This window comes from Centropristis striata, chromosome 8 (genome assembly GCF_030273125.1).
Source record: "Centropristis striata isolate RG_2023a ecotype Rhode Island chromosome 8, C.striata_1.0, whole genome shotgun sequence".
Lineage (NCBI taxonomy): Eukaryota > Metazoa > Chordata > Actinopteri > Perciformes > Serranidae > Centropristis > Centropristis striata.
Genome location: NC_081524.1, coordinates 7781216 through 7806767, shown reverse-complemented (window position 1 = coordinate 7806767; position 25552 = coordinate 7781216). Strand labels below are relative to the sequence as shown.

The following is a 25552-nucleotide window of genomic DNA, read 5'->3' as shown; positions in this document are numbered from 1 at the left end:
CTTCAGACTCTGCTGCAGATTGGCCATAATGTTGACACACTAGTGTACAAGCCATTTCAGAATTCAGCATGAAGAGTGAAGAACCTGAGGCAGCTGTAGGGCTTTCATGTGTAATAGTCCCAGCTCAAGTTCCCATGAAAGAGGCACTAATGGGTTAACAGTAGAAATGAGAGGGGAAGAGAGGGAAAATCAATGCTTTTGTTGAGGGGAAGAAAGAAAGGCTTTCACAGGTCTATGTATCATTAAGCAATTGAGAAAGCTAATTAGAGTGGGGGGAAAAGATGTGCAGATCTCACAGCTAATTATTTCCATGGCAACCACAGCTCCTGTAGATGATCTGAGGTAGCAGTCAGCTGGCAGGAGAGCTAATTACATGAAGAGCAAGAGAGACCCCTAGTGGGAAAAGGTGTTCATGAGATGCTACAGAATCAATATATAATACAATAACTATAAATAACAGCTTTAAACATAAAACACAAATCATATTAAATTTTTAAAAAGACAGTTCAGTTAAACACACATCTTTGTGCAAAGTACATCATATGCTAGGGACAGTTGTAGTGTCAAATTAAATACAAACTGATAAAATAGTGTTCTTAGGAGTTAATTCTGCCTCATATAGGGATATAAATCTATGCATTTTTTAGAAAAAAGGTATGCAAAAATGTGTCTTAAACCATTTAAAGAAATTAATATTACAGGAGCAACTGTATGAACTATATGTCCAAGATCTACTGTTATAATGACATATAGCACTTGTCTGCTGTTTTTTTTTTGGCAATAAATATTGGATAAATAAAAATAGTTAAAGCTTTACACTCAATGGAAGCACTGACTCACTTATGGATTTACTCAAAATGCAAATACTTAAATTAACTGAGTTTCACCACAACCGTGAAGTGGTAAATAGGTCACAATGGCAAAACGTGTGTGCCCACACTTTATTGAAAAATGAAACTGAAATGTAGTAGTATTCTCTAGCAATCAAGGAGTCATTTGTAACATGATTCATTTAATAGCCTAGGAGGTAACGGTTGCTGTTTTAAACTGCTAATTAACTCGGTTTTAAACACGTTGGTAAAGTTGTGATACAGAACTACTTCTTTAAGGATAGGATAATAGGGTTAGTTTAAAATTGCTGAATTACTGGATGCAGTGCTTAATGCTGTGAAAAGCACTTTGGGCTGCATTCGATGTATGAAAGGAGCTATATAAATAAAGTTTTTTAGTATTAATGCATGTGTAGCGAGGTTTCAAAAGCTGTTCTCCTGGGTCAAAGCCCTGGGTTTATACCATCCATCTCCCCTCCTGTCAGCCCTTAATCCCTCTGCAATCTGTACGCAACATAAATGGACAACATTTGTTGGGATACCTACAGAATTTAGTGCAATTACTTTGTGGGATAGCTACACAATTCAATAGACTTTTCATATATATCTACAGTCATAAAAAAAATATTAGATCACCTTTCTTTTCTTCAATTTCTTGTTCATCTTAATGCCTGGTACAACTAAAAAGGTACATGGTTTTCTCGGTAATAACCAAAATCATTTTTTAAAAAAACATGGAAAATGGCTCTTAAATTAAACTCTTACAAGCTATTTTTGTTATCATTATATTTGTCCAAACAAATTTACCTTTTTAGTTGTACCAGGCATTAAAATGAACAAGAAATTGAAGAAAACAAGGTCTAATATTTTTTCCATGACTGTAAAAACGTTTATGAGAACAGTCTGCATAAGAAATTGACCAGAAGTGTAACCGTTAAGTCAAAGTTGCACTGTTTTTAATTTCAGTTCAAATATAAACACATTGTAGAAAAAATAAGAAGTCTAATATGTCCATGGCAGTCAGAGATGACTTGACCCTAAACGATATCATTTAATGTCTCTGTTTGCTGGGGTCAATCTTCTCCAGGTGAACCAGGGGTTTCAGTTGCTCAGCAAAGCTGCGCATGTCCTCTGACACAGTGTCCTGTCCGGCGGGAGCCAACACACTCAGCTCCACCAGGTATGAAAGTGATAGACGCTCTGTGTTCTCAGTGTTCCCCGGTACGAGGATACGCGACAGCTTGCTAACAACGATTTTCATAACACCTTTGCGGAAAATGTGCCCATTGGCCACAAACTCGTGGTCCATGCGGAAGCCCATCTCGTTGAGGAACTCCGGCAGGCTGTGGGATGCTGCCACGTCAACACAGTTGCGCACCAGGGCATGGCGGCTTTTGTCTCCCACTTCTGGTTGGCCCAGGTAGCGTAGGTGCCATGGAGATGTGGGGTGGGAGAGGGAACGCCGCGCACGCAGAATAAAAGGATTCCCTTGTTGGCCTTTCAGAAGATAAACCAGTTCATGATCTGTAAAGGTCTCAGGTTCCATGTTGTCACACAGACCTCGCAGGCGATGCAAGAGGCTTTCCAGGGCCTGGTCTAACACACTGCCTGCAAAAATAAAGGGGAGAGAAACAGATGCATAAAACATATTTAAACAATAAGGTTTGATGATCTGGAGTGCATCATACATTGCATTAAAAACTTTAGTGTCAATGTACATTTGCACAATAAACATTGCAAAACACCCAACATGAATTCTTCAGACACAGAGAGCTGAGAGAGAAAGGGAATGGACTTCTGTCACAAACACAATGATTGTTCTTACACTTCAGTCAGTTTTTGGTCAGTTTAACTGCAGCCTCATACAAAATTGTAACACAAGAGATTAGTATTTTTTAGCTGATACCAATAGCCTACTTCTCATGGCCAATAAGAAATCCAATAAGAAAACTTCCCATTTTTTTATTAAAAAAAAAATCAGAACCTTTAATTAATGCATGACTGAAGGTAAAAACGGCTGAGATGTGTGATACAGAATAACAAATTTCCCATTATCAGCCAATTTCTCAGCCTGATACATATCATGCATCCTTAAATACAACAGTCCGAGAAAAAAATCCTACTTCGTGAAGATTTTTTCATGATTTTTTTAAAGAGTGGTTGATTCAACTTAAGTGAATTTCTAATATCTTGTCGACTCCATTTATGTAAATGAGGGCGATTATCTGGAACAAAATGTTATTGTGTGCTCTCTAACACCATTATCAAGACAACAGCTGAGGAAATATCGGTTGGTGTACATCCCACCACAACAGTTTCAGGAAATGCATGTCAACAAATTCTGGCAGGTTGTTTTCCTTTCATCAACCGTGTGAATACCACATAAATGAGGTCATTCACACTTGGCTGTTTCCTCTTTCGTGCAGTTTGCTTCCTGTGGACATTAGCTTAAAAATAGGAAATTATGATTAATATAGTTAATATATAGTTACAGCACTTCAAACATGACTGAGTTATTAACATCTAAAGTTCTTATATTTCATAATATTATAGTAAATGCACAATGCCTCCACATGCTCGATAGTGTGTATCACGGTGCTTTGAGGTGTATTACAAACTGTGGAGCTCAAACTCATCACTGTGTCTTATACAGTAAAGTGAATTGGCCATCTCTATATGTGCGCCGGCTCAGCCATTGGTACCAGTTAATTTATAGGGCTATTCTTCAGATGACTCCATCTTATTTATCTTCCCTTTTAACCGTGAACAATAGGGCCTACAGTCTCCGCTCCCAGGACTTTTATCATCTTAAGGTTCCTAATGTCAGAACAGAGTTAGGGAAGAAAGCTTTTAGATTTTCAGCTCCGAATACTTGGAACTTATTGCAACAAGAGCTCAAACTCCAAAGCCTGATATCACTAAATGTTTTCAAATCCATGTTAAATTCTATCACATCCAGACTTCAGGAGTGTAGATGTTTTATTTGAGTGCAAACTCTTTTAACCATTTTTTTTTTCTTTTTTTCCAATTCAATTGTTTTTGTATGTATTTGTATTGTTGACCAATGTTTGTGACTATGTGTTGAAACGTTCTATGTGCTGCCGTTCTTGGCCAGGTCTCCCTTGAAAAAGAGATCTTGGATCTCAATGGGACAAAACCTGGTTAAATAAAGGTTAAATAAAATAAATAAAAAAATTGTAGTATCCAGCCAGCAGCCAATTACTGGTAAAATAGGCAAGTGGCTACTAGATCTGTTTCACTCGCCAGCCAAAACATAAATTAATTTATAAGTTAAAAAAATAAATAATAAAGTCTATTGACTGGCTGGTGGATATTCCGGAAGTTATTTCCAGTCCTGCACTCATGTTTTCTTTGTGTTATCTAGGCTACGTACCGCATGTATGCATAGTTAATAGTACATATAGCATTTTTTGTCTCCAGCTGTAGATATATCTGATTTATCTTACCTTGCAGCAGATACTCCATCATATTGATTGTGCCTCCAGTGACAGGCATCACTGTGACAGGAGGAGCTTCCATCTTTCCTTAGTCAATAAGTTGCTATTGAACCTGAAGGAGGAAAATATTATTAGCTAGCGGTGTATTTATGGCGTAAAGGAACCAGTCTACATCAGAACGGTAACTTTTAACGCGTAATGTTAGCTAAATATAAGGAGGAAGCTAGCTTTTTCATGTAGCTCAGCTAGCAAAAGCTATCGCTAACTCGCCTGCAATAGTAGTTTTCTTACCTGAGAAACCACGAACAATGTAGCTGTTCGGTTGGAGGAGAGGGCGCCGAACCGAACACGTATTCGGCAGAACCACCACAGTAAAGACCGAGGATCCGTTAGGCCTCACCGTGTTCGTTCAAACGGCTAGTAGCTACCCAGCTAGCCTGCAACTAGCTCGGTAAGTTAGATAGCACCAGTTAGCTCCAATGTTGCTATGTTACCTACGTTATTGCGCAAGGCGTTTCTACGTAGTTATTCGAATGGGTTGATAAATATCTATATGTAGAAAAAGAGGGGGCAATTTAAACGAATGTAGCCAAACTGCTTGGTTTATTGTCAGTGAAAGAATAAACACAGCCGGCATCGGTGAATGGAAACCATGTTTCCCCTCTTTCTCCCTCTGTTTTCCGCTGAGATTATCATCCCACTGCGAGGCGCATTACAGCCACCTACTGGAGTAGCCCACATATTATTTTCCTCTATGGAAAGTGATGGAAGAGATTAAGTCATGCTACTTTAAAATGTCTTACTCATACAAAGCAAAATGTTCCTTTTGAAGTCAGTCAAAAGTACAAACACATACCTAGTATTCAATTTCTCATAAGGGCCACTTTGAGTGTATAGATAGACCATCATTACATTATTCTTTATGGTACATTAACAGGTAAGAAACGGTGGAAGAACTACAAACAATATTTACTTCGTTGAGTAAAAGTATCAATACCATGCACATTATAAAATATTTCCTAAAATTCACTGGTGGAATGTAACTAAGAAGATTTAATCAAGTACTGTACTTGATTTGAGTACAATTTTGAGGTACGTGTGCTTTACTTGAGTATTTCCATTTTATGTAATTTTAAACTTCTACTTCACTACATTTTGAGGCAAATATTGTACTTCACTACATTTAGCTGACACTTTAGAGACTTTTCAGGTCGAGATTTAACATTAAAACATGATGCATTTAAGGTGATTAGACTTTTTTTTTTTTTTATTAAACGTCTTAACAGTATATTAAGGTGTTAAGATGAGCTCTACTTTGAGAAAATTAAAATGCTGGTCACATAAAAGCATCAAAAATAATAATCCAACAATATATTTGTAATATAACAATCTGAGTGGGTCCATTGTCATACACAAATACTTTTACTTGATACTTGATACCTTAAGTCAATTTTAATGCTGATAAGTTTGTACTTTTACTTCCATAATTTTTTACTTGTAATGGAGTACTTTCACAGTGTGGTATTAGTACCTGTAGGCTACTTAAGGAAATGGAAATGAGCCTAAAGTATTAAATGTAAAATAATTACATGTAATGTTAAAGTATAATATACATATTGTTTTATTATAAACTGATGCTGCCATGTAAGCCACAATAATTGTTATAGTTGGTCAAAGTGGAGGTGCAGCAATTTATTTTATGTTTAATTTGCAAGGCAACTGTAGCTGACAAACAAATAAGTGTAATGGAGTAAAGGGGTGAAATATATATTTCACTGGCTTGCAAGGTAAATACTAAAGTAAAAGTAAATACCATTAAAATGTAATGTGTAAAGTATCCTACCAAAATTAATATTTTAGCTTGAAAACCTGTATTTTCAGCCACATAAGGTGGAAATAATTGAAAGGATGTTCCTGTTTTGTTGGGGAAAAAAGAAGAAAAGAGGAAATAATAAATTACATTTTTATTGTGCAGAGAATTCAGTCAATTCACCCAGGTAGGAAATGTCCTAATTTCAGAAATTCCCTTCAGAACAGTGTGGGTGAAGTCACAAACACTTTTTTCTCACGAAATACAAGGGGACTATACAACAGTGGAATTTATGGAATCGTTCTCTCAAATTTTATTTCACTATACACACAACTATTGTCACTGTAAGTCATGTATGTGTCTCTTGTCTTAGCAGGCGTCTTGATGATAACTGATGAATAAACCACTGAAGTCTCCTCGTCCACCTGCTGGAAAAGTAAGAAATGTTACTGAACACAGCACACATGCTTGTTGAATACAACATGATAGAGAGTATTTGGTTATGCCAAAATCATCTTCATATTTCACTTACCCTGCCATTTAAGCAACGGCAGCAAAGGGGGACAGGAAGTGCTTTGAAGAGATGGAAACAGAATCAGATGGGGGGACATGTATGGCTCGCTCAAACAGACTATGAGCCCACAGAGCAAACAATAAACAGGAAATTCAAAAAGACAAAGAGCTGCATAACTTACCTGCACACAGTCTTGGTCTGAGGTAGCAAATTAAAATAACTAAGAAAATAAGAAATATAAAGACTGCTGACGTTCCAGAAGCAACTGGAATCAGATATCCACGCTCTGTAGATATATCTGTAAAACCAAAAACATAAGAATTGATATTCCTGTGATTCGGCCCATGAACTACTTAAAGAGATATGCTGCAAAACACCCACCTGTGGTTTTGATTAAAGCAGTCGATGGTCCATGAGTGCTACTCACTGTACTGTATCCATTAAACATCTGCTTTGCACGGCAATTTAAAGATCCATTTGAATCTACAAGCACTGATATTGTGCTTGTGCTTGTTTCCACATTAAATGTGCTGTTTAGTTTGATGGTACTGAATTCCACTCCACACTTCACAGTACAAGAAACAGATGAATCGTCATTGTTGTGTACTGTAATATGGCGACAACAAAAAAATAAGTTACAACATTTTTTTTTTACATAAGACATTGTATATATATATATATTGTTTATGTATATGAGTGTTATTTCTCACCTGTAATTACACACAAGTTGATAGTTAGTAGCTTCTGCCAGTGTTTATTACATCCAATTTTCCAGCAGATATAATTCCCAGCATCTGCACTTTTTACATTTCCAATGTGTATAGACGTGTTGGATGGACGTGTCCATTTTAAGTTTATCAATTCACCCGGACATGCAGGAGTAAAATTGTTGCCTTCTATAACGTAGACTGTCTCATGAGTTTCTTTAAGAATTTCTGGAGGGAAAAAGAGATTTTATTTAAGGAGAGAATGGGCTTTTGAAAATGTACATTGTAAAAAAAAAAACTGTTGTTTTTTCAGTTAAAAAATAAACGGCAGCTGTGGTTGCCAGAACTTTACTGTAATAAACACGGTAGAACTTTTTTAAATATTACGGTAAAAAGATAATGGCACTGTTGATTTCATGTTTAAGATTGCCATTTTATTCACTTTTTCACCTTGTAAATAGAAAGTTTTTCCATCAGAAGAAACACTGTTTTGCCATATAATTGACAAGAAAATACTTTATAAATGCTGCATAAATTAAAGATTTTACCATTAAATATCACAGTATATTTTTGTTAGAGATATAGTGTCTAGTACATTTAACAGTGAGAAAAAGTATTTTTTTTAATAAAAGATAAATGCAAAAATTACAGTGATGCTTGTATATATAAAACAGTATATTTTTGTTACACACATAGTGCCAGAGTATTTTAAAGTGGAGTAATGTATTGAAAAAAAAAAGTTAAAAGTACTGTTTTGGCTGATATATACATTTACGGTTTTCATTGTTACTGAAACTGAATTAACCCATTTATCATTTTACAGTCTTTTACTGTCATGGTTTAGCAGTTTTTCCACCGTAAAATCTACAGACATTTTTTACAGTGTATGTAACTGCAGTTGGGCTCTTTACATATATTCAATTGTAAGATTAGAAATAATAACAATCAAAATAGTTCTGACCTTTCTCCACGCTGATGACAGTTTGCTGTTTATCCCAACAATTGCCTTGAAAACAATGTTGACACCAGTAAAAGCCTTGATCATCCTCTGTGAAATTAAAAATGACCAAGGAGCCGTTGCGCGGCACTCCTATTCTGTGGCGAAAGGCTTGGTCATAGATGTCTAGTCCTTTATTGTCTTTAGAATATATCTTGATTTCCTTGGTGCGTTCATGGTCCTGGTAAAACCATCCCGGCAAACGTGAATCACTTTTGTAACTCCGACAAGGTATCACAGCCTGACATCCCAGCGAGAATCGAAGGGTTTTTGTGGCTGCCAAAATACAAGTTTTCTGTCATACAAGTAGCTTGAAAATGTAAAACAGAAATACTTTCTTAGCACAAATCACTAACTACTTACAATTGTATAGTAAGTACAGTTGAATATAAATAATTTGGTCCTTTACTTACTGTTTCCTCGGGTAAAAGGGGATGAGTTCCAAACAAGCAGTAGAAAAAGAAAACCTTTTTGCATCATGCCTGAGGCACTCAAGTTTCTTCAGAAATCAAGACAATGCTGAACACCCCCTCACTGGTTACGCTATTACTGCTCATCTAAACACAGATCAGAGACTCTACATCACATCAGAAGACTGAGCCTCACATCTAAATTCACTTTGACACATCGGAAGTGGTCCAACAGCCAATGCAGAGGAAAATTATCGTGGTTTTTTCACCCACACTGTTTTTTTCTGATTGGTGAGGCATAATTATTACACTTCTGCATTTGCATACGTGTTGAAATACAGTATGTGCATCAATAAGAAGTGTAATTTCTCATCCAAGGTGTCAAACTGTTTGTTTGCACTGCTGTTTATACATCTGAGAAATTATTTAATGTATTTGAGTCAAACAGAAACTTGAATTGTGCTGTAAATACAATTTACTCATCTGCTAAGCTAAAAAATAACTGGAGTTTTTTTGTAGTGACAATATTTACTTCCTTAAATATAGGGTGAAAGTTCATAGATTATTTAAATCAATGGAGAGCAGACACTACAACACAAAGTCTGGAAAGTGCAACAGTGGAAAAAGTTGCATGACATGTACAAGTTATGAGTCACGTAAGCACAATCTCACTAACCTTTTAAATATCTTTCATCATTCTGTTATCAGCTCTTTGAAGTTTTGATTTTGTAATTTTTTTCACATTTCACATTGATTGTGGACAAGTCTTAACATGACAGCCTATTTTAGTTTGACCTTTGATCAACAGCACCAGAAAACTTAAATATGATCATACTAAAAATGATTAAAAAATGCTCCACTTTCAAACAAAACTGAACATTCTCAAAGATCATTTTAACTCATTTTCAACTCAATGTGTTATTTTTCCACTCCATGCCTTAACCCAAATATTTTTTATTTAAACATTTAAATCATTATTAAACTGTAGTGTAAACAAAAACCAACATATTTACATAAATAAAAGAAGTTTGTACATGAAATTCCCAGTGTAGCCAAACAAATTTACTGACTTGAAGCTGACTCAATGAAGGACCCAAAAACATCTCTCCTCCTTTCATCACCCTGAACATACTGCTGGGCAATTTCTTGTCTGTACAGTCTGTCAAGCCTTTAGAATCAGTGTTTCCCGCAAGATTTTCTAAGACTATGATGGGGGGGGCCCAAACAAAGTAGGGGGGGGTCCGGGGGCATACTCCACCGGAGAACATTTTTGCCCTAAAAGCCTAAAATTGTTGCCTCTAGCACATTCTAATGCCACTACTCCATCTTAATCATTGCATATTTTAGAGAATTATTGTAAAGGAGAATATGGGTTCTTCTATGTTTTATTTAAGGCATCTTATTTTGACAGTCTTCTTGTAAATTCTGTGTTGGACCCTGCTAACACATCCATGTGCTCTTATTTTGAAATCTACATGTGTTTGCTTTTATTTTGGAGGCGGGTCTAACACGTTCTTACCGTAACGTCGTATGGTGTGTTTAATTTACACTGAGAGTCAGAACTTGAAAGTCTGAACTTGGAACTCGGAACAACGTCACAAATTCTGACATTCGTGTAGACCTTGAACGCACCATTCCTAGTGCCACCTGTGACCTGTGCGAATGTTTTAACTATAATTCAATGTTTTCTCATGACGTCACACTGTTAAAATAATCGCCTATGTAATTTTTTGTCAAAATTGTTGTTGTTTTTTGCCTCAATCATTTTCTCATGACGCCGGATTAAGATAATGGCCTATGTCAAGTGTGTAACTTAAGCGGATTTATTATGCCTAAGTCAATATAAAATGTGACTTAGGCAATTTTTGCCTTTGTGACTCAAGCAAGATATGGTTACACTTTATTTTGAAGGTGTCTACATAAGAGTGACATGAGCGTGTCATAAACATGACATGGGATGTGTCGTGAACATTAATGACACTTTGAAGTAACATTAATGCTCATGATACTTGTCATGTCATGTTTCTGACAGGCTTGTGTGACTCTTATGTAGACACCTTCGAAATAAAGTGTTACCATATCTTGCTTAAGTCACAAAGGCATGTTCAAAAAATGTTGCCTAAGTCATTTATTTCTCTTAAGTTACATAATTTACACACAGTGTTATTACTATGCCAATAGCCATCCTTTGTTACATCCTTTTTGAGTGAAATGATCAATAAATATCATATGTTACACTTTTGGTGAAGTTTTTTGTGTTTCCTGCAAAACTTGGAAAAAAAGAGTTAGGCGATTATTTTAACACGGTGACGATCATCTTTCTTTTGAAAGATCCCGCATTTCCGTCAGCACCTGAACTCATCATTTGACAGATCCGGTCCGGGCACATTCTCCACCCACCGGTTAACACGCCACACGCATAGTCAATAACTAGTGATTTGTTTTGCACCTGATTCATTCCACCATCAAGCAGGACACCTGCTTCATCCACAGTTTTTACTCCAGCTCCAGGCGCAGCAGGGATGGAGATAACTAAATCTTTCCTTAAAGCTCAGATTGGCTGGCTTCAAATGCAGTATGTGTTTGCGCTGGTTTGTCTTGTTGCCATCGTCTACAAATTAACGGCGTTGCTCAAAGAAAAAAAGCATTCTCATCGAAGCTGTGCACAATTTCCAGGACCACCTCCACACTGGCTTTTTGGAAATGTGAAAGAGGTAACTATAGCAGCATATTTAAATCCTTTCAAAACCAAGGAAAAATAAATAATACAAGTACTATACTATCCTTTTTACTATAACAAAAGTAATATTGTATCTATATTTTTCTGACAGCTATTACAGTACTTTACAGATACATATTTTACATATTATTAGCCTTGTAGCTAAATCTGACAAAGTAACATACATTTTGTGGTGGAAGAAGTATTCATATCATTTACTAAAGTAATTACTCCACTAGTAAGTAAAAGTATTTAATTCAAAACCTATAAGTAAAAGCACAACAGTATCAGCATCAAAGTGTGTTTTATAAGTTTCAAAAGTAAAAGTACTCGTTATGCAAAATGTATAAGTCTTTTGTCGCCTTATGAAGCACTCTTTAGCAGCGACCTGGAGGCAAAAACTCAAATTTTTCTAATAAAGAAGACCTACTAGGACAATGTTACATTGTTGGCTTTACAAAGCTTCTGCTTGCTTTAAACATCCCTGAGCTGCCAGTGGCTGACTTAGGGATGTAGGTCAGTAAAATAGGAATAAGACTTTTGTGGAAAAATACTATTAGATTCTTGATATTTAAACAGTATACATTGTCTTGATAATAACCAAAATCATTATCAAGGAAACCATGGAAAATGACTAGATATCAGCTCTTAGATTAAACTCTTACGATCTATTTTTGTTTTGTTGTGAATATTTATAATTAAATTATATCATTTTGTTATCATTATATTACAAACAAATGGACCTTGAGTTGTACCAGGCATTAAATGAACAAGAAAGCAAGGAGAAAACAAGGGTGGTCTAATAATTTTTTACATGACTATCAAGACACAAAATGCCAACCAACAACATTTCTGTAAATCATGGCTGCTTTCCACCCAAAAGTACATCTCGTAATCAAATTAATCTGTCCAAACATACTCAAGTGCGTTACTCCAACTTTCACCCGGTGAAGGAGCCAACAGACTTGCTATCTCAGCACCAATCTGATTGCCCTTAGCTTTTATCTCTTTATTTTATAATCTCTTTTATTATGGTGTGATAGCAATGTGCAGTACTTTTTTCAAGGTGACATACATACTGGTCAATTTTAAGAATTTGGGCTGTTTTGTTTCCATAATGTTTTTTTTTTCTCAGGCTAGTGGAAAGAAAACACGCACCAAAAGTTAGCATTAGATTATGTTTAGTTTGCAATTTTAAACGTTACATTTTAGAAAATGTGTGATACAAGAAATCATTGTCTTAATGTCAGTAAAAGGGGATGTTTATATATAATTGGATTATTATGATTGATGCGATTTTCAAGCAGCATTTTACTATAGTAAGGGTAGAGCTAATTCTAACTACTTAACCCTTGTGTAATGTTCATATTGTTGTTACTCAGCCAGTGTTTGTGGGTCTGATGGACCCGTTGCATTTTGCGGCTTTTAATGCCTCACAATCAAACACTTTTATGTTAAAATACTGAACAGATGTTTACCTTATCCCAATTACAAGCAGTATAAACAATATATATGGTTAATATTTGCCCTTTACCTTTGTTAGGTCACATTTATAACTTATTATTTCAAACATAATAAAGAAAATCAATTAAAATCTAGATATGAGTGGAAACAAAGTTACAAGTGAAGCAAGGTTTTTCAAAACTACTGACTTTTATTTCTTTGAACTTGAAATTTAACCCATTCAGGTGCACAACACAAGCTGAACACATGAACACAGAGTAAACATATCAGTCAAGACAACACATCAGCCCCATTGAACACATGGCCTTTAGCCACTAGCCTATACAACACATGAGGGGCAGAGCTTTACTCTATGTGTGTTGCAGATATACTTTTTGCACTTGATGCATGTATATTGTGTTTTCCTGCTACTTCTTTTGTGTTTCTGAACCTGCGGTTCCCACACAAGGTTGCAACATTGTTTGTCAACACTGTCTGCTCTTATTTTCTCGCACATTTGACCCTCTGATGTTCTGTGTACCTAAACAGAACATCGATGTTCTGTGTACCTAAACAGAACATCGATGTTCTGTGTACCTAAACAGAACATCGATGTTCTGTGTACCTACACAGAACATCGTGTGTGTGTGTGTGTGTGTGTGCGTGTGTGTGTGCGTGTGTGTGTGTGCGTGTGTGGGTGCGTGTGTGTGTGTGGTACACAGAACATCAATTTCCACACTTCTATTAGCCCCGGGTCCAGTGGACCCGGACATCTTATATGTAATAGAAATGTGTAGGGGGGGTGTATGGTGTGTGGTCATTAAATATGTATTCTGATGTATGTTCTTCACAGAAAATGAGCCAAAGTCAGTGAGTCTCAGTTTGAAAAATTAATTAATTGTATCATTTTTCTTTTAATAAAAAATGAAAAGGGTCCCACAGACCCGAACACCACACAAGGGTTAATATACTTTTTTGTGGTTTAATTTATAAAAATATTTAATCATTGAAATTAATCACGTGTTTTTCACATTAAATCATGACCCTTATAAAAGTAACTACTAACCATAGCTGGCAGCTAAATGTAGTGGAGTAAAAAGTACAATATTTGCCTCTTAAATTTACTTACTCAAGTAAAGTAGAAGTACCTCAAAATAGTATTTAAGTACACTACTTGAGGAAATGTTACATTCAACCACTGCATGTATTCATGTTATTTAATGTGTGTTGTCACTGGTAAAGTACATGAAAAACATGCAACAACTCTGTAAAACAATGATGTATAAGAATCACAATCTATCAGGAGTAGTTCAGATTAACTCAGTTTAGACCATGGGTCTCAAACTCGCAGCCAATTGTGGCCCTCGTGACGATATTTTGTGGCCCACACCTTGATATTAAAGGTTAATGTGAGTTTTATATGAATGGCACTTTGCTGTGTTGTGTGTGGAAGGTCCCTTTAATTACTTTTTTGGTAATTTTGTGTCTTTTTTTGGGGTAATTTTGAGTCTTTTATAATAATTTTGTGTCTTTTTTAAAATAATTTTGTGTCTTTTTTTAATAATTTTGTGTCTTTTTTTAAATAATTTTGTGTCTTTTAAAAAAAATAATTTTGTGTCTTTTTTGGTAATTCTGTGTCTTTTTTTGGTAATTTTGTGTCTTTTTTATAATGATTTTGTGTCTTTTTTTAAGAATTTTGTGTCTTTCTTAAAATAATTTTGTGTCTTTTTTGGTCATTTTGTGTCTTTTTAAAATAATTTTCTGTCTTTTTTTGGTAATTTCTTGTCTTTTTATAATAATTTTGTGGGTTTTTTAAAATAATTTTGTGTCTTTTTTGGTAATTCTGTCTTTTTTTGATAATTTTGTGTTTTTTTTAATAATTTTGTGTCTTTTTTGGTAATTTCATGTCTTTTTTGGTAATTTCGTGTCTTTATAATAATTTTGTGTCTTTGTTTGGTCATTTTGTGTCTTTTTTAAGTAATTTATTTTTTTCTCTCATTTTGTGTCTTTTTTTTAGTAATTTTGTGTCTTTTATGGTCATTTTGATAAAGCCTCCAGTGGCCCCCAGGTAATTTGAGTTTGAGACCCCTGGTTTAGACCCTTCCTCAACCTTTGCATATCACTTTCTAATAAGGCATACTTTATAAAGGTTTTATAAGTTGTGAAAAGGGTTTTATAGTGTGCATTATGTAATTTTTATGTCTGTAAGTAATTTTTTGATAATACTTGTGAATAATTTTTATTAAGCTTCCTGTACTTTCTTTTTTCTCTCAGTTTAAGCTCGATGGACAAGACCTTTTCAAGCTTGTGAGATGGGGACAACAGTACCCTTTTGCTTTCCCAATGTGGTTTGGTCCCTTTGTTAGTACGCTCACCATTCACCATCCAGATTATATGAAAACGATAATGACGTCGACAGGTGTGTGAGCGTTTATTTTTTATAATTACAAATATGATACTCCTTTATGTAACAAATAACTACAATACACTCAGTGATTTTTATAATCTCCTGGGGACATTGGCTACATTTTTAAAACCAAAGATCAATGTCACATAATTGTTATTTGTTTGTTTCCTAACAGAGCCAAAGGACACCTTTGCATATAGATTTCTTACGGCTTGGATTGGTAAGACTGCTTTGCCTTTCTGCTGCAGCATGTTTCCATTCATTACTGAGTTGTTTATTAAGCTCACCACTGTGTCCCACTGTGTGTGTCTGTCTTCAGGTGACGGCTTATTGGTGTCACAAGGTCAGAAGTGGTTTCGACACAGGAGACTTTTGACCCCAGCTTTCCATTATGATGTTTTGAAACCATACGTAAAACTGATGTCAGACTCTACTAAAACTATGCTGGTATGTAAATGATTAATCACAAGTTTGAAATGAATAAACAAAGTAAACAAAGACCACATTGGTGAAGTAATGTTAATGATGTGTTTTGGCTGTCTAGATGACATACTTACTATCAGAGTGTGTTGGAGTTTTAAAAAAACTAGTGCAGTGCCTGTAGGAAGTAGGAAGTCGTAAGCATGCTAATCGTAAGATAGTACATTACGCAGTATTCTGCACTAAAAGTACATTGACAAGAACCCAATTAACTGATATACTATATTGCATGTAAGTATCTCATATCAAATGATTAGGGGCTTTACGCTAAGCAACATGAATGTCATCCCTGAATTACATAGTAATGCAACATAAGAAGTGCATAAAGCTAAATCTCCACTTAGCATGCTAATCACGAATAACAGAACTTGCACATTACATGCACACCACTACAACGTCTGCAACTCCATAAAACACTTACTTTTCATAAGGTCCCACACCATCCAGCACATACACCTTGAACATTGATATTGACTGGAAACTATTGGAATATTATTGGAAAATCGAACCTTGTAGCACACTTTAAAACTCTGAAAGATAGGTAGGCTACATAGACTTACAGATGAGATGAGTCAGGGTGGAAATCCTGAGTGAATTGTGTTACTGACCAGGTGTAGGCCTATCACACAATGGGGCGGAGCTCCCCTAAAAGGCGTCTGATCAGAAACAGTGCAATGCCGCAACACATCCTACGTAAATAATGATATTTTGAAAAATGAATTAAAAAATCTTCAAAATCAAGGATGCACACCTTCTTTCCATGCGTAAGCCACATACGAAATCTTAGGTCAGTCTGACTAACGGTCAGTGAGATATGCGCTAGACACACACACACACACACTTCTTGCTTTTATAGATAGATGAATGAAATGTCTCTCACATGCTATGTGATGAGTGCTAGCTGCAGTAAAATAACTAGCAGAAACAAGAAAATCCGTACACCAGATACCCTTTTGAAGGATTGCGATCACTTGCATGAAAATCAGTCAACAGGGAGCTATTTTTGTGCAGTTTTTTTTTTCTCCTACATAGATGTCACATCTGTTCTCTCGCTGTTCTTAGGACAAATGGGAAGGTTATGCAAACACCAACAAGTCCTTTGAATTGTTTGGACACGTGAGCCTTATGACACTAGACACTATAATGAAGTGCGCCTTCAGCTACAAGAGCAACTGTCAGACCGATAGGTGAGTCTATACAAACTTTTTCCCACCATTCACAAATGCATGTCTCGGTTCTCAGCCGTTTACTGCATCAGCTGTCTGAATCATGAGTGGAGGAAATCACGTTTTTAATGTTTGCCTACATTCTCATTGCAGTGGAACAAATGAATACATCAAAGCAGTGTATGAGATGAGTTATCTGATTAATATGCGGGTCAGGACGTTTCCATACCACAATGACCTCATTTTCTATCTAAGCCCACACGGCTACAGATACAGAAAAGCAGTCAAGGTGGCTTGCAGTCATACAGGTAAGATGTTCGCACATAATTAGATTAATGGCAATCAGAAACAAAAGCCAAATATAAAACAATTTGATCAGTTTGCAATGTGGCAGGCCTAATCACTAAACTTTGGGTATACATAATAGATATTTTACACATTGCTGTATTTTGAGTATATCTGCAAACACTCATTCATTATCTTGTCTTTTAAAGAGGACGTCATAAAAATGAGGAAAGACACACTGAAAGAGGAGAAGGAGCTGGACCGCATACAGGCCAAGAGATACCTGGACTTTCTGGACATCCTTCTCTTTGCAAAAGTATGTTATGTGATACGTCAGACACAATCTACTGAATTCAGAAAATTAGACAATCTCACTTTAGCTCAAAACATGAAGTTAAAAAGCCCTATATAGAGAAAACAACCGATAGTGGGAATGACAGTACTGTTATAACAAAAATAATATTGTATATATATTTTGACAGCTATTACAATACTTCACATATACATATTTTACATATTATTAGCCTTGTGGCTAAATCTGACACAGTAACATATATTAATTGGTGGAAGAAGTATTCAGATCCTTAACTTAAGCAGTTACTCCACTACAAGTAAAAGTATCAGCATCAAAATGTATTCAACGTTTCAAAACTAAAAGTACTCGTTATGCAAAATGTAAATCTATCTTGCAAAAGTATGTTATGTGATACGTCAGACACAATCTACTGAATTCAGAAAATTAGACAATCTCACTTTAGCTAAAAACATGAAGTTACAAAGCCCTATATAGAGAAAACAACCAAATAGTGGGAATGACAGTACTATAAGAGACAACTAAAGCAGCTACAAATAACTTTAATTTTGTGCTGAGTTTGGCAATGTCTGCAGGATCTCACAGTCTGTCCTACTCAGTCCCGGTTCTGGTTCTTCCATGCCTCCCTTCTCTTCAGTGGGCCCATCAAAACAGTATGGGCCTCCACTGTGGCAGTCATTAAAAATATCCATATAGAAAAGGCCAGTATTGTTGTTAATTGTCCCGTTTGCTAATGTAGGTCATATAAAGGCATCAATAAGAAATAAAGAGTGTTTAATAACCAGTTACAAAGTTCCTTGTAGTTTCTTTAAAGCACAAACAGCCTTAAAGTAGCAAACTTAAGAACAACAACAAACACACAGCCATCAAGGTATACAACATTTTTAGCTCAAAATAACTGTGGAACGAGGGAAGTTTTGATGTTCATGCAAGGTTTTAAAACACCCTACATCGAATAAAACAGCAGGGAAAACTACACAAACATGTAGAGGAATTATAAGGACAAAGATCATTGTGGGAAACACTAATAATGAAAGACTCTGTGCCAACAGACTTGCTATCTCAGCACCAATCTGATTGCCCTTATCTTTTATCTTTTATTTTATAATCTCTTTTATTATGGTGTGATAGCATTATGCAGTACTTGTTTCAAGGTGACATACTAAAGGCCATGAACTGGTCAATTTTAAGATTTTGGGCTCTTTTGTTTCCATGACGTTTTTTTTTTTTTCCAGGCTAGTTGAAAGAAAACATGCACCAAAAGTTAGTATTAGATAATGCTTTGTTTGCAATTTTAAACATTACATTTCAGAAAATGTGTAGCATTAAGAGTTAAAAACCGTTTACCCCAAGTATTTTGCAAAATATATGGAGCTTAAAACACATATCTCTTGAGGCTGTTTTTCTTAAAATGAGTTTTTCTGACACAGAAATCTCCACTTCAGGAGCACTAACAAACACTAAATGTTCCAGTTTCTTATCTGTATTAAAAAAAAAAAAAAAAAAAATATATATATATATATATATATATATATATATATATATATATATATATATATATATACATACATATATTAAATACTTTAAAAATGTAAGTTTTATGTTGATATATATTAGTTAAACTTTTTTCCTATTAACCTCCAGTGTCTCCCTGTGCTTTTCAAAAAAGTGCATAGTTAGTGTATATATATATATTTATTTATTTTAAATCAATGCTCAATGTGCATCAAGTGCACATGTGAATAATATAAAAATATCTTAAATAAAAATTGCCTATGAAATAAAATAAGCCAATCTTTTTCTGAAATAAATATATTTATATGAGAAAAGAATAACGAACATGACAAAAGAACTAAATATGACAAACCCATTGTGGTCCATTAACCCTTTGATGCACAACATGGGTCTAAAGTGACCTGATATATATGAGTTTATATGTTCTATATCTTTGCAATAAATTATTTTCATCATTCAGTGTTCCAGGTTTTCCTCAATTAGTTTGTTTTTGATCATCATACATTCTACTTTTATGTTTTCCTTTTTTTTAATAAAATCCCTTTTTGTGTCACTACTCTTCTAATACACAACATGGGTGAAAAATGACCCAAATCCATTTTTTTTAGCTAAGTAGCTTGCTAAACTAACTACTTGGCTAACTTCTTGGCTAAGTATTTAGCTAAGTAGCTTTCTAAGCTAACTACTTAGCTAACATCTTGGCTAAGTATTTAGCTAAGTAGCTTGCTAAGCTAACTACTTAGCTAACTTCTTGGCGCAGTAGCTTGCTAAGCTAACTACTTTGTGAACTTCTTGGCTAAGTATTTAGCTAAGTAGCTTGCTAAGCTAACTACTTATCTAACTTCTTGGCTAAGTATTTAGCTAAGTAGCTTGCTAAGCTAACTACTTATCTAACTTCTTGGCTAAGTAGCTTGCTAAGCTAACTACTTTGCGAACTTCTTGGCTAAGTAGTTAGCTTAGCAAGCTACTTAGCCAAGACGTTAGCTATGTAATAATACAAAAACTTTTTATCTTCATAAAGTATGAGAGGCAAAATGGAAATAATATGTTGTTATCAAAAACAAGATATTTAAAGAATACTTGGAATATTCAATCATAAAATAAGTTGATATCAAAAGATAGAGCACAGAAACACACAGCATCATTAAATAACATGGGAAATGAATGTGGGTCATTTTTGACCCATGTTGTGCATTAGAAGGGGATGAGAAAAATATTTTTTATTTCTTGTTCTTTTCTGTATTTTTGTCTTTTACCACACCTTCAGGATGAGAATGACCAGGGTCTGTCAGATGAAGACTTACGAGCCGAAGTGGACACCTTCATGTTTGAGGGCCATGACACCACAGCCAGCGGCCTGTCTTTCATCCTCTACGTTATGGCCTGCCATCCCGAGCACCAGAAGCTCTGCAGGGAGGAGATCCTTCAAGTCCTGGATGGCAAGGACACTATGGAGTGGTAGGCTTGCAAGTTGAAAACATTGCCATACATACTGCCCTACAAAGCCTAACTGCAGTAACTACAATTGTGGTCGAAACTGAGTTATAGCTAAAAAGGAACTCCTTAATGTCTGTTTTATCTTGTGGCAAAGTTTTAGGTTTCAATTTTGCTTTATTTCAGAGAAATAATGACATAAAAAATTGCAGTAGCTACAAAATCCAACTCAAAACCAAAGCAGACTGCAGTAATTGCACTTACCACGGTCTGCTTTGGATATATATACAAATTTAAACATAAAACCAAAGCAGACAGTCTGATACAGTGTAACCTTGCATTTCTTCATTGTGTTGAAAAGTGAAGACAAGGATAATAGAAATTATGAGTTTATTTGTTAGGGAAATTATTATCTAGATAGTAATTAAGAAAAAAGTAAGATATAATTATATTAAGATGAAAATGTAACATTACTTTATAATATTAAGTCTAAAATACACAAATCTTTGAATAGACTTGTTAAACACTTAAATTCACTTAGAAGACAATTAATTTGAAAATGTTTATTCATTGAAAACTAAATATAAAAGCTGAAAGAAGACAACATTGTAGTTACTGCACTGTTTGTGCATTGCTATTAGAACATTTTACAGAAACGCAAAACCAGAGTGCAGTAACTACTTTTTTGGGTCAAAGGTCAAATAAATCGTCATGATTTTGAGCATAAAAACTTACTTACCTACTTATAACCCATTTTGCCGGCCATTTAAAAAAACGTTAATAATCTTTAAAGCAGTTTTTCTCAGTCTTACTCTTTGCGTAGTTACTGCAGTTAGACTTTGTAGGGCAGTATAAAGAAAGCAATTTTTGTTGCTGTTGTTGAGAATTTTGTCAACTAACGCTTGCCTGTTGTATTGTCAGGGAGGATCTCAGCAAAATTCCATACACTACTATGTGCATAAAAGAATCCCTCCGTCTCTACCCGCCTGTACCAGGCATATCCAGAATCACCACCAAACCCATGACCTTTTTTGATGGAAGGACTTTGCCGGCAGGTTTGTACTTTATGTTCATGTAAAGATCATATGGTAAAAGATCAAATATTAACTTGTATTGATATTGGCTTTGATTGTTTTTCCATAGTGACCTTTGGCCACTTTGTTTTTCAAAACCAGGCTTGCATAATATTTGGCACATGTTTAAGTTGTAGAAGCTTAGGTTTACAATAATGTGCCTCACGCTTATCTGTATTAAATGTAGAGGTTGGAATCAGCAGAGGCCCCGTGAAACGATTTTATCCCAATACTTAAGTCACGATGCGATATTATTGCAATTTAACTGCATTTTGCGTCCACAAAATTAAATTAATTTAAGAATTGTTTCGTCAATTAAGACAAAATTTCTCTCACTTCAGTCATTTTATTCCTCCACTAGAGAGCCAAACCCACAGACTGACCAGCAAAGTATTCAGTCAAACTGAACTGAACTGATATCAAACATGTATGGACGACAGTAAACTGCAGCATTTTCTCAAACTTTCCTCAACTTAAGCCTCACTGCTCAGATTTTTTGTAATGAAACATAAAAAAAACCTTAACTTTGTAGCATTATTTCAACAACTTCCCAACACAATATCCTGATGGAGTTTATAGATTCCTTAGATCTTCTAATTTCATATGATACCAGTATCTCCATTATATTCATAAAAGTGAGCCCGCTACGGCCTCCGCAAAAAAAAAACATTGCGATACTATCAGGGTTCGTACAGATGCTTGAAATCCTTGAAAATGCTTGAATTTTAATGTTGAATTTCAAGGTTTTTCAAGGAAAGTGCTTGGATTTTGGATTAAGTGCTCGTAAATGAAATTCTTACTGCATTTCTCTTGCAATCTGACTATAGATAACCGCACTTTCAATGGAAAAATATATATAAACTGAATCGCCTATAGCCTATCTGAAATGAAGACCGCTCTGCCTGCATCTTCTTGTTTCTGAGATGATTCTTGTTGCTCTACCCTGTATCTTCTTACTGAAGGGAGTTTTTCTAATTCCTAGTGGATGTGAGGGCTCCTGCAGTAGGCCTATTTGTGGGTCTTTCCTCCCAGTTTGGGTCGTGTAAAGTTCCACCAGCTGCTGGTTGATGATTTTTGTGAACTTATTTTTACCCCTAGATTCCCATACTAGTATGTTTTATGAGATTAGCAAACTACTTTTAGTTGTTAAAAGTGTAATACCATTGCTGGTGGTATGGTTAAGTGAAATTACCCCTTTTAGTATGGAAGTACTCATCTAAAACATGTCATTTACAACCGTTGAAAGGTGCTGGAAAAGCTTGAAAATGGACCTTGAAAAGTGCTTGAATTTGACCACTGAAAAAGTGTACGAACCCTGTACTATGCTGTATCGATTTTTTCCCCCACCTCTAATTAAATGTTGGTCTATTTGTATGTATACACTTTGTTTTAGAGTCCTTGCAGTCATACTAAACTACACCTCATTTTTCTTATTTCTAGGGAGTCATGTTGGAATGAGTGTGTTCGCACTTCACAGGAATGCAACTGTCTGGGAAAACCCTGACGTAAGTCAACACGATCCTTATGAGTGAATCTTTATGAAGTGAAAACTCATGAAGTCATATGCCTCTACATAAAATGTGTCAAATAACATGAATAACATGAGCTACAAACTTAAGTACTTACAAGCTGCCAAGATTATCCACTCAATGTATTAGTGGACTGAGCATAAACCAAAATGTTCAGTGGAAAAATGAAGAAAATGTATTTATTATTGATTATTTTGCAGGGACAATGCATGTTACATGTAGAGTAGGGGTGGTCAATATGGCCCTAAAGCATTTTCACGATATTTCAGGGTACTTTTGCGATAACGATATTCTTGATGATATTACAAAATACTGAAAAATACATTAAAAATATGATTTTTTTAGTCTGTATAAATTAATAAAAAACGTCAAACAAATCAGAAATATATCAGAAATCTAAAATGTAGTGTAAAGTGCAAATCTCAACAGTTGCCAAATACAACAAAAATTACTCTTGACTCTTGAGTATTAGCAAGTAATAAAAAATAACCGCCTTCATGTAAATTCTGTGCTCTTGTTTTGAAAGCTGCATGTGTTTAGCGACAGGTAGTAGTAGTAGTTTTTTGTGATTAACACAACTTTAATTGTTAGCTAATGTTAGCTTGCGGCTAACGAACGGCACGAGACTGATACAGACAGGTAGGCACGGCGTCAAGAAGTAGGAATGTTGCAAATATCATGATATGCATTTTTTTTTTACTCATAGAAAAAAATATACCAGTATAATCGTGAACGATAAGATATGGCACACCCCTAATGTACACTACCAGATATAGCTTAATCTCATTTTAATCTGTAGTCCACTCCTAGTGGTTTTATGGTTTGTGACTCTGGTGTTTGTTTTGTCCACCTTGTGTCAACACAGGTCTTTGACCCACTGCGTTTCCTACCGGAGAACGTTTCTAAGAGGTCGCCTCATGCATTCGTGCCCTTCTCTGCTGGTCCAAGGTGTGTCCTCACATGACTCACACATGAACACTGAGATAGAAAACTCTGCCTTTTGGGTTCAAGAAAAACTGATCAGAGTCAAATAGGTCAGGGATGGGCAACTAAAATGCTGGAGAGGGCCACAATTTTTTCATCGACACTGCCAGAGGGCCACATATAGGACCGTGCACTTAACCAGATATGATGAAACTGCAATTTTAAATAAGTTTACAGTGCAGTAACTTAACATATTTCATGCTCAAATGCATGTATAACAGTATACATAGGAACACAAAAGGTTTGAAGCAGATAAAAAATAACCACTTACTGTGATTTCTTTTTTTATCAGTGCAAGAACAGCAGACCAACATTAATTGCAAGAAGTAATTTTGTGCATTTTTACATTGAATTTTCAAGATTTCATGCTCAATGCATGTAGTTGTACTGAGGGCCACTTCAAGTGAGGGTGCGGGTCGTATGCAGCCCCCGGGCCTCCAGTTGCCCATCCCTGAGTGAGGTCAACAATTTTGTGAAAAAACAGGTGTGAATCAGGTGGCCTCTATTTAAGGATGAAGCCAGCACTTGTTGAACATGCATTTCTCTTTGAAAGCCTGAGGAAAATGGGTTGTTCAAGATATTGTTCAGAAGAACAGCGTACTTTGATTAAAAAGTTGATTGGAGAGTGGAAAACTTATAAAGAGGTGCAAACAATTATAGGCTGTTCAGCTAAAATGATCTCCAATGATGATAAATATATTTGACAATATCTCCGGTTTTTCTTGGCTGAATATCATCAAAAAAAAATTGGCATGGAGTTTCAAGCCAGAACTTTAGAGGGAAGCTGATGGCTGAAGGCTCAGTGGTGCTTCATTTTTATATCGTCACATCATGAAGAAGTAATGTGCCGGTGCTTTGAATTGTCACCATATTCCTCAAATTGTTGCCGTTTTCCTCACTCAGGAACTGCATTGGTCAGAACTTCGCCATGAACGAGCTGAAAGTTGCGACAGCCATGACGCTGAAGAAATACAAGCTGATCGAGGACCCCACTCTGAAGCCCAAGTTAATCCCTAGACTGGTGCTTCGCTCAATCAACGGAATCTACATCAAGATCAAACCCGTAGACCCACAAGAGTAAAGGGAGATAAAAGTGGGAAATTCTATTAAACCAGATAAAACATTACTCAGAAATTACTCAGGATGTGAAATATTTTAAGTTCTTGTATTTCACTGAACCTTAAGCACTAACAGAATCACAAACAGATCATATGTATTTTGCGGGTGAATTAGTACTGACGGGGAATTTGCATTTGTATGTTTTTATAATCACTGTGTCACACTGGAAGAGTTTTAATGAGACATTTCTGCACTTTTAGGAATAGTACATAGATTGTGTTAATACATTTGCACCAAATCAGTTTGTGAGAAATAAAAAATGCTTGAAAATATTTCCTTTCTATTCATTTGTAAAAGCTATATCCACTATAACATATGTAGTGGTTGTTTGTTTTAGTAATTTTAAAAGCCCAGTAAGG

The 25552-nt window shown here is 35.4% G+C and overlaps 3 protein-coding genes across 4 annotated transcripts; 1 reads left to right on the top strand and 2 right to left on the bottom strand.

The window, feature by feature from the left end:
- Positions 1-1764: 1764 nt before the first annotated feature.
- Positions 1765-4719, bottom strand: med18 (mediator of RNA polymerase II transcription, subunit 18 homolog (yeast)). Its single transcript, XM_059339165.1, has 3 exons — positions 4580-4719; positions 4298-4400; positions 1765-2438 (listed from the first exon to the last, which is right to left on the bottom strand). Exons 2-3 carry the CDS (start codon positions 4368-4370, stop codon positions 1882-1884), a joined length of 630 nt encoding a protein of 209 aa, XP_059195148.1. The 5' UTR covers positions 4371-4400; positions 4580-4719; the 3' UTR covers positions 1765-1881.
- LOC131976232 (cytochrome P450 4B1) lies at positions 4597-25465 on the top strand. Of its 2 annotated transcripts, XM_059339162.1 has the most exons (13): positions 4597-4739; positions 6475-6534; positions 15163-15307; positions 15471-15515; positions 15615-15742; positions 16838-16962; positions 17095-17249; positions 17436-17542; positions 20322-20512; positions 21410-21543; positions 23002-23066; positions 23956-24038; positions 24978-25465. In XM_059339162.1, exons 2-13 carry the CDS (start codon positions 6493-6495, stop codon positions 25153-25155), a joined length of 1398 nt encoding a protein of 465 aa, XP_059195145.1. In that variant the 5' UTR covers positions 4597-4739; positions 6475-6492; the 3' UTR covers positions 25156-25465. The 2 variants fall into 2 exon arrangements, with proteins under 2 accessions (XP_059195145.1, XP_059195144.1); XM_059339161.1 differs by lacking the exons at positions 4597-4739; positions 6475-6534 and adding an exon at positions 11173-11440.
- LOC131976234 (uncharacterized) lies at positions 6273-8864 on the bottom strand. Its single transcript, XM_059339163.1, has 7 exons — positions 8730-8864; positions 8281-8592; positions 7323-7547; positions 6994-7218; positions 6794-6910; positions 6631-6671; positions 6273-6526 (listed from the first exon to the last, which is right to left on the bottom strand). Exons 1-7 carry the CDS (start codon positions 8794-8796, stop codon positions 6389-6391), a joined length of 1125 nt encoding a protein of 374 aa, XP_059195146.1. The 5' UTR covers positions 8797-8864; the 3' UTR covers positions 6273-6388.
- Positions 25466-25552: the final 87 nt, after the last annotated feature.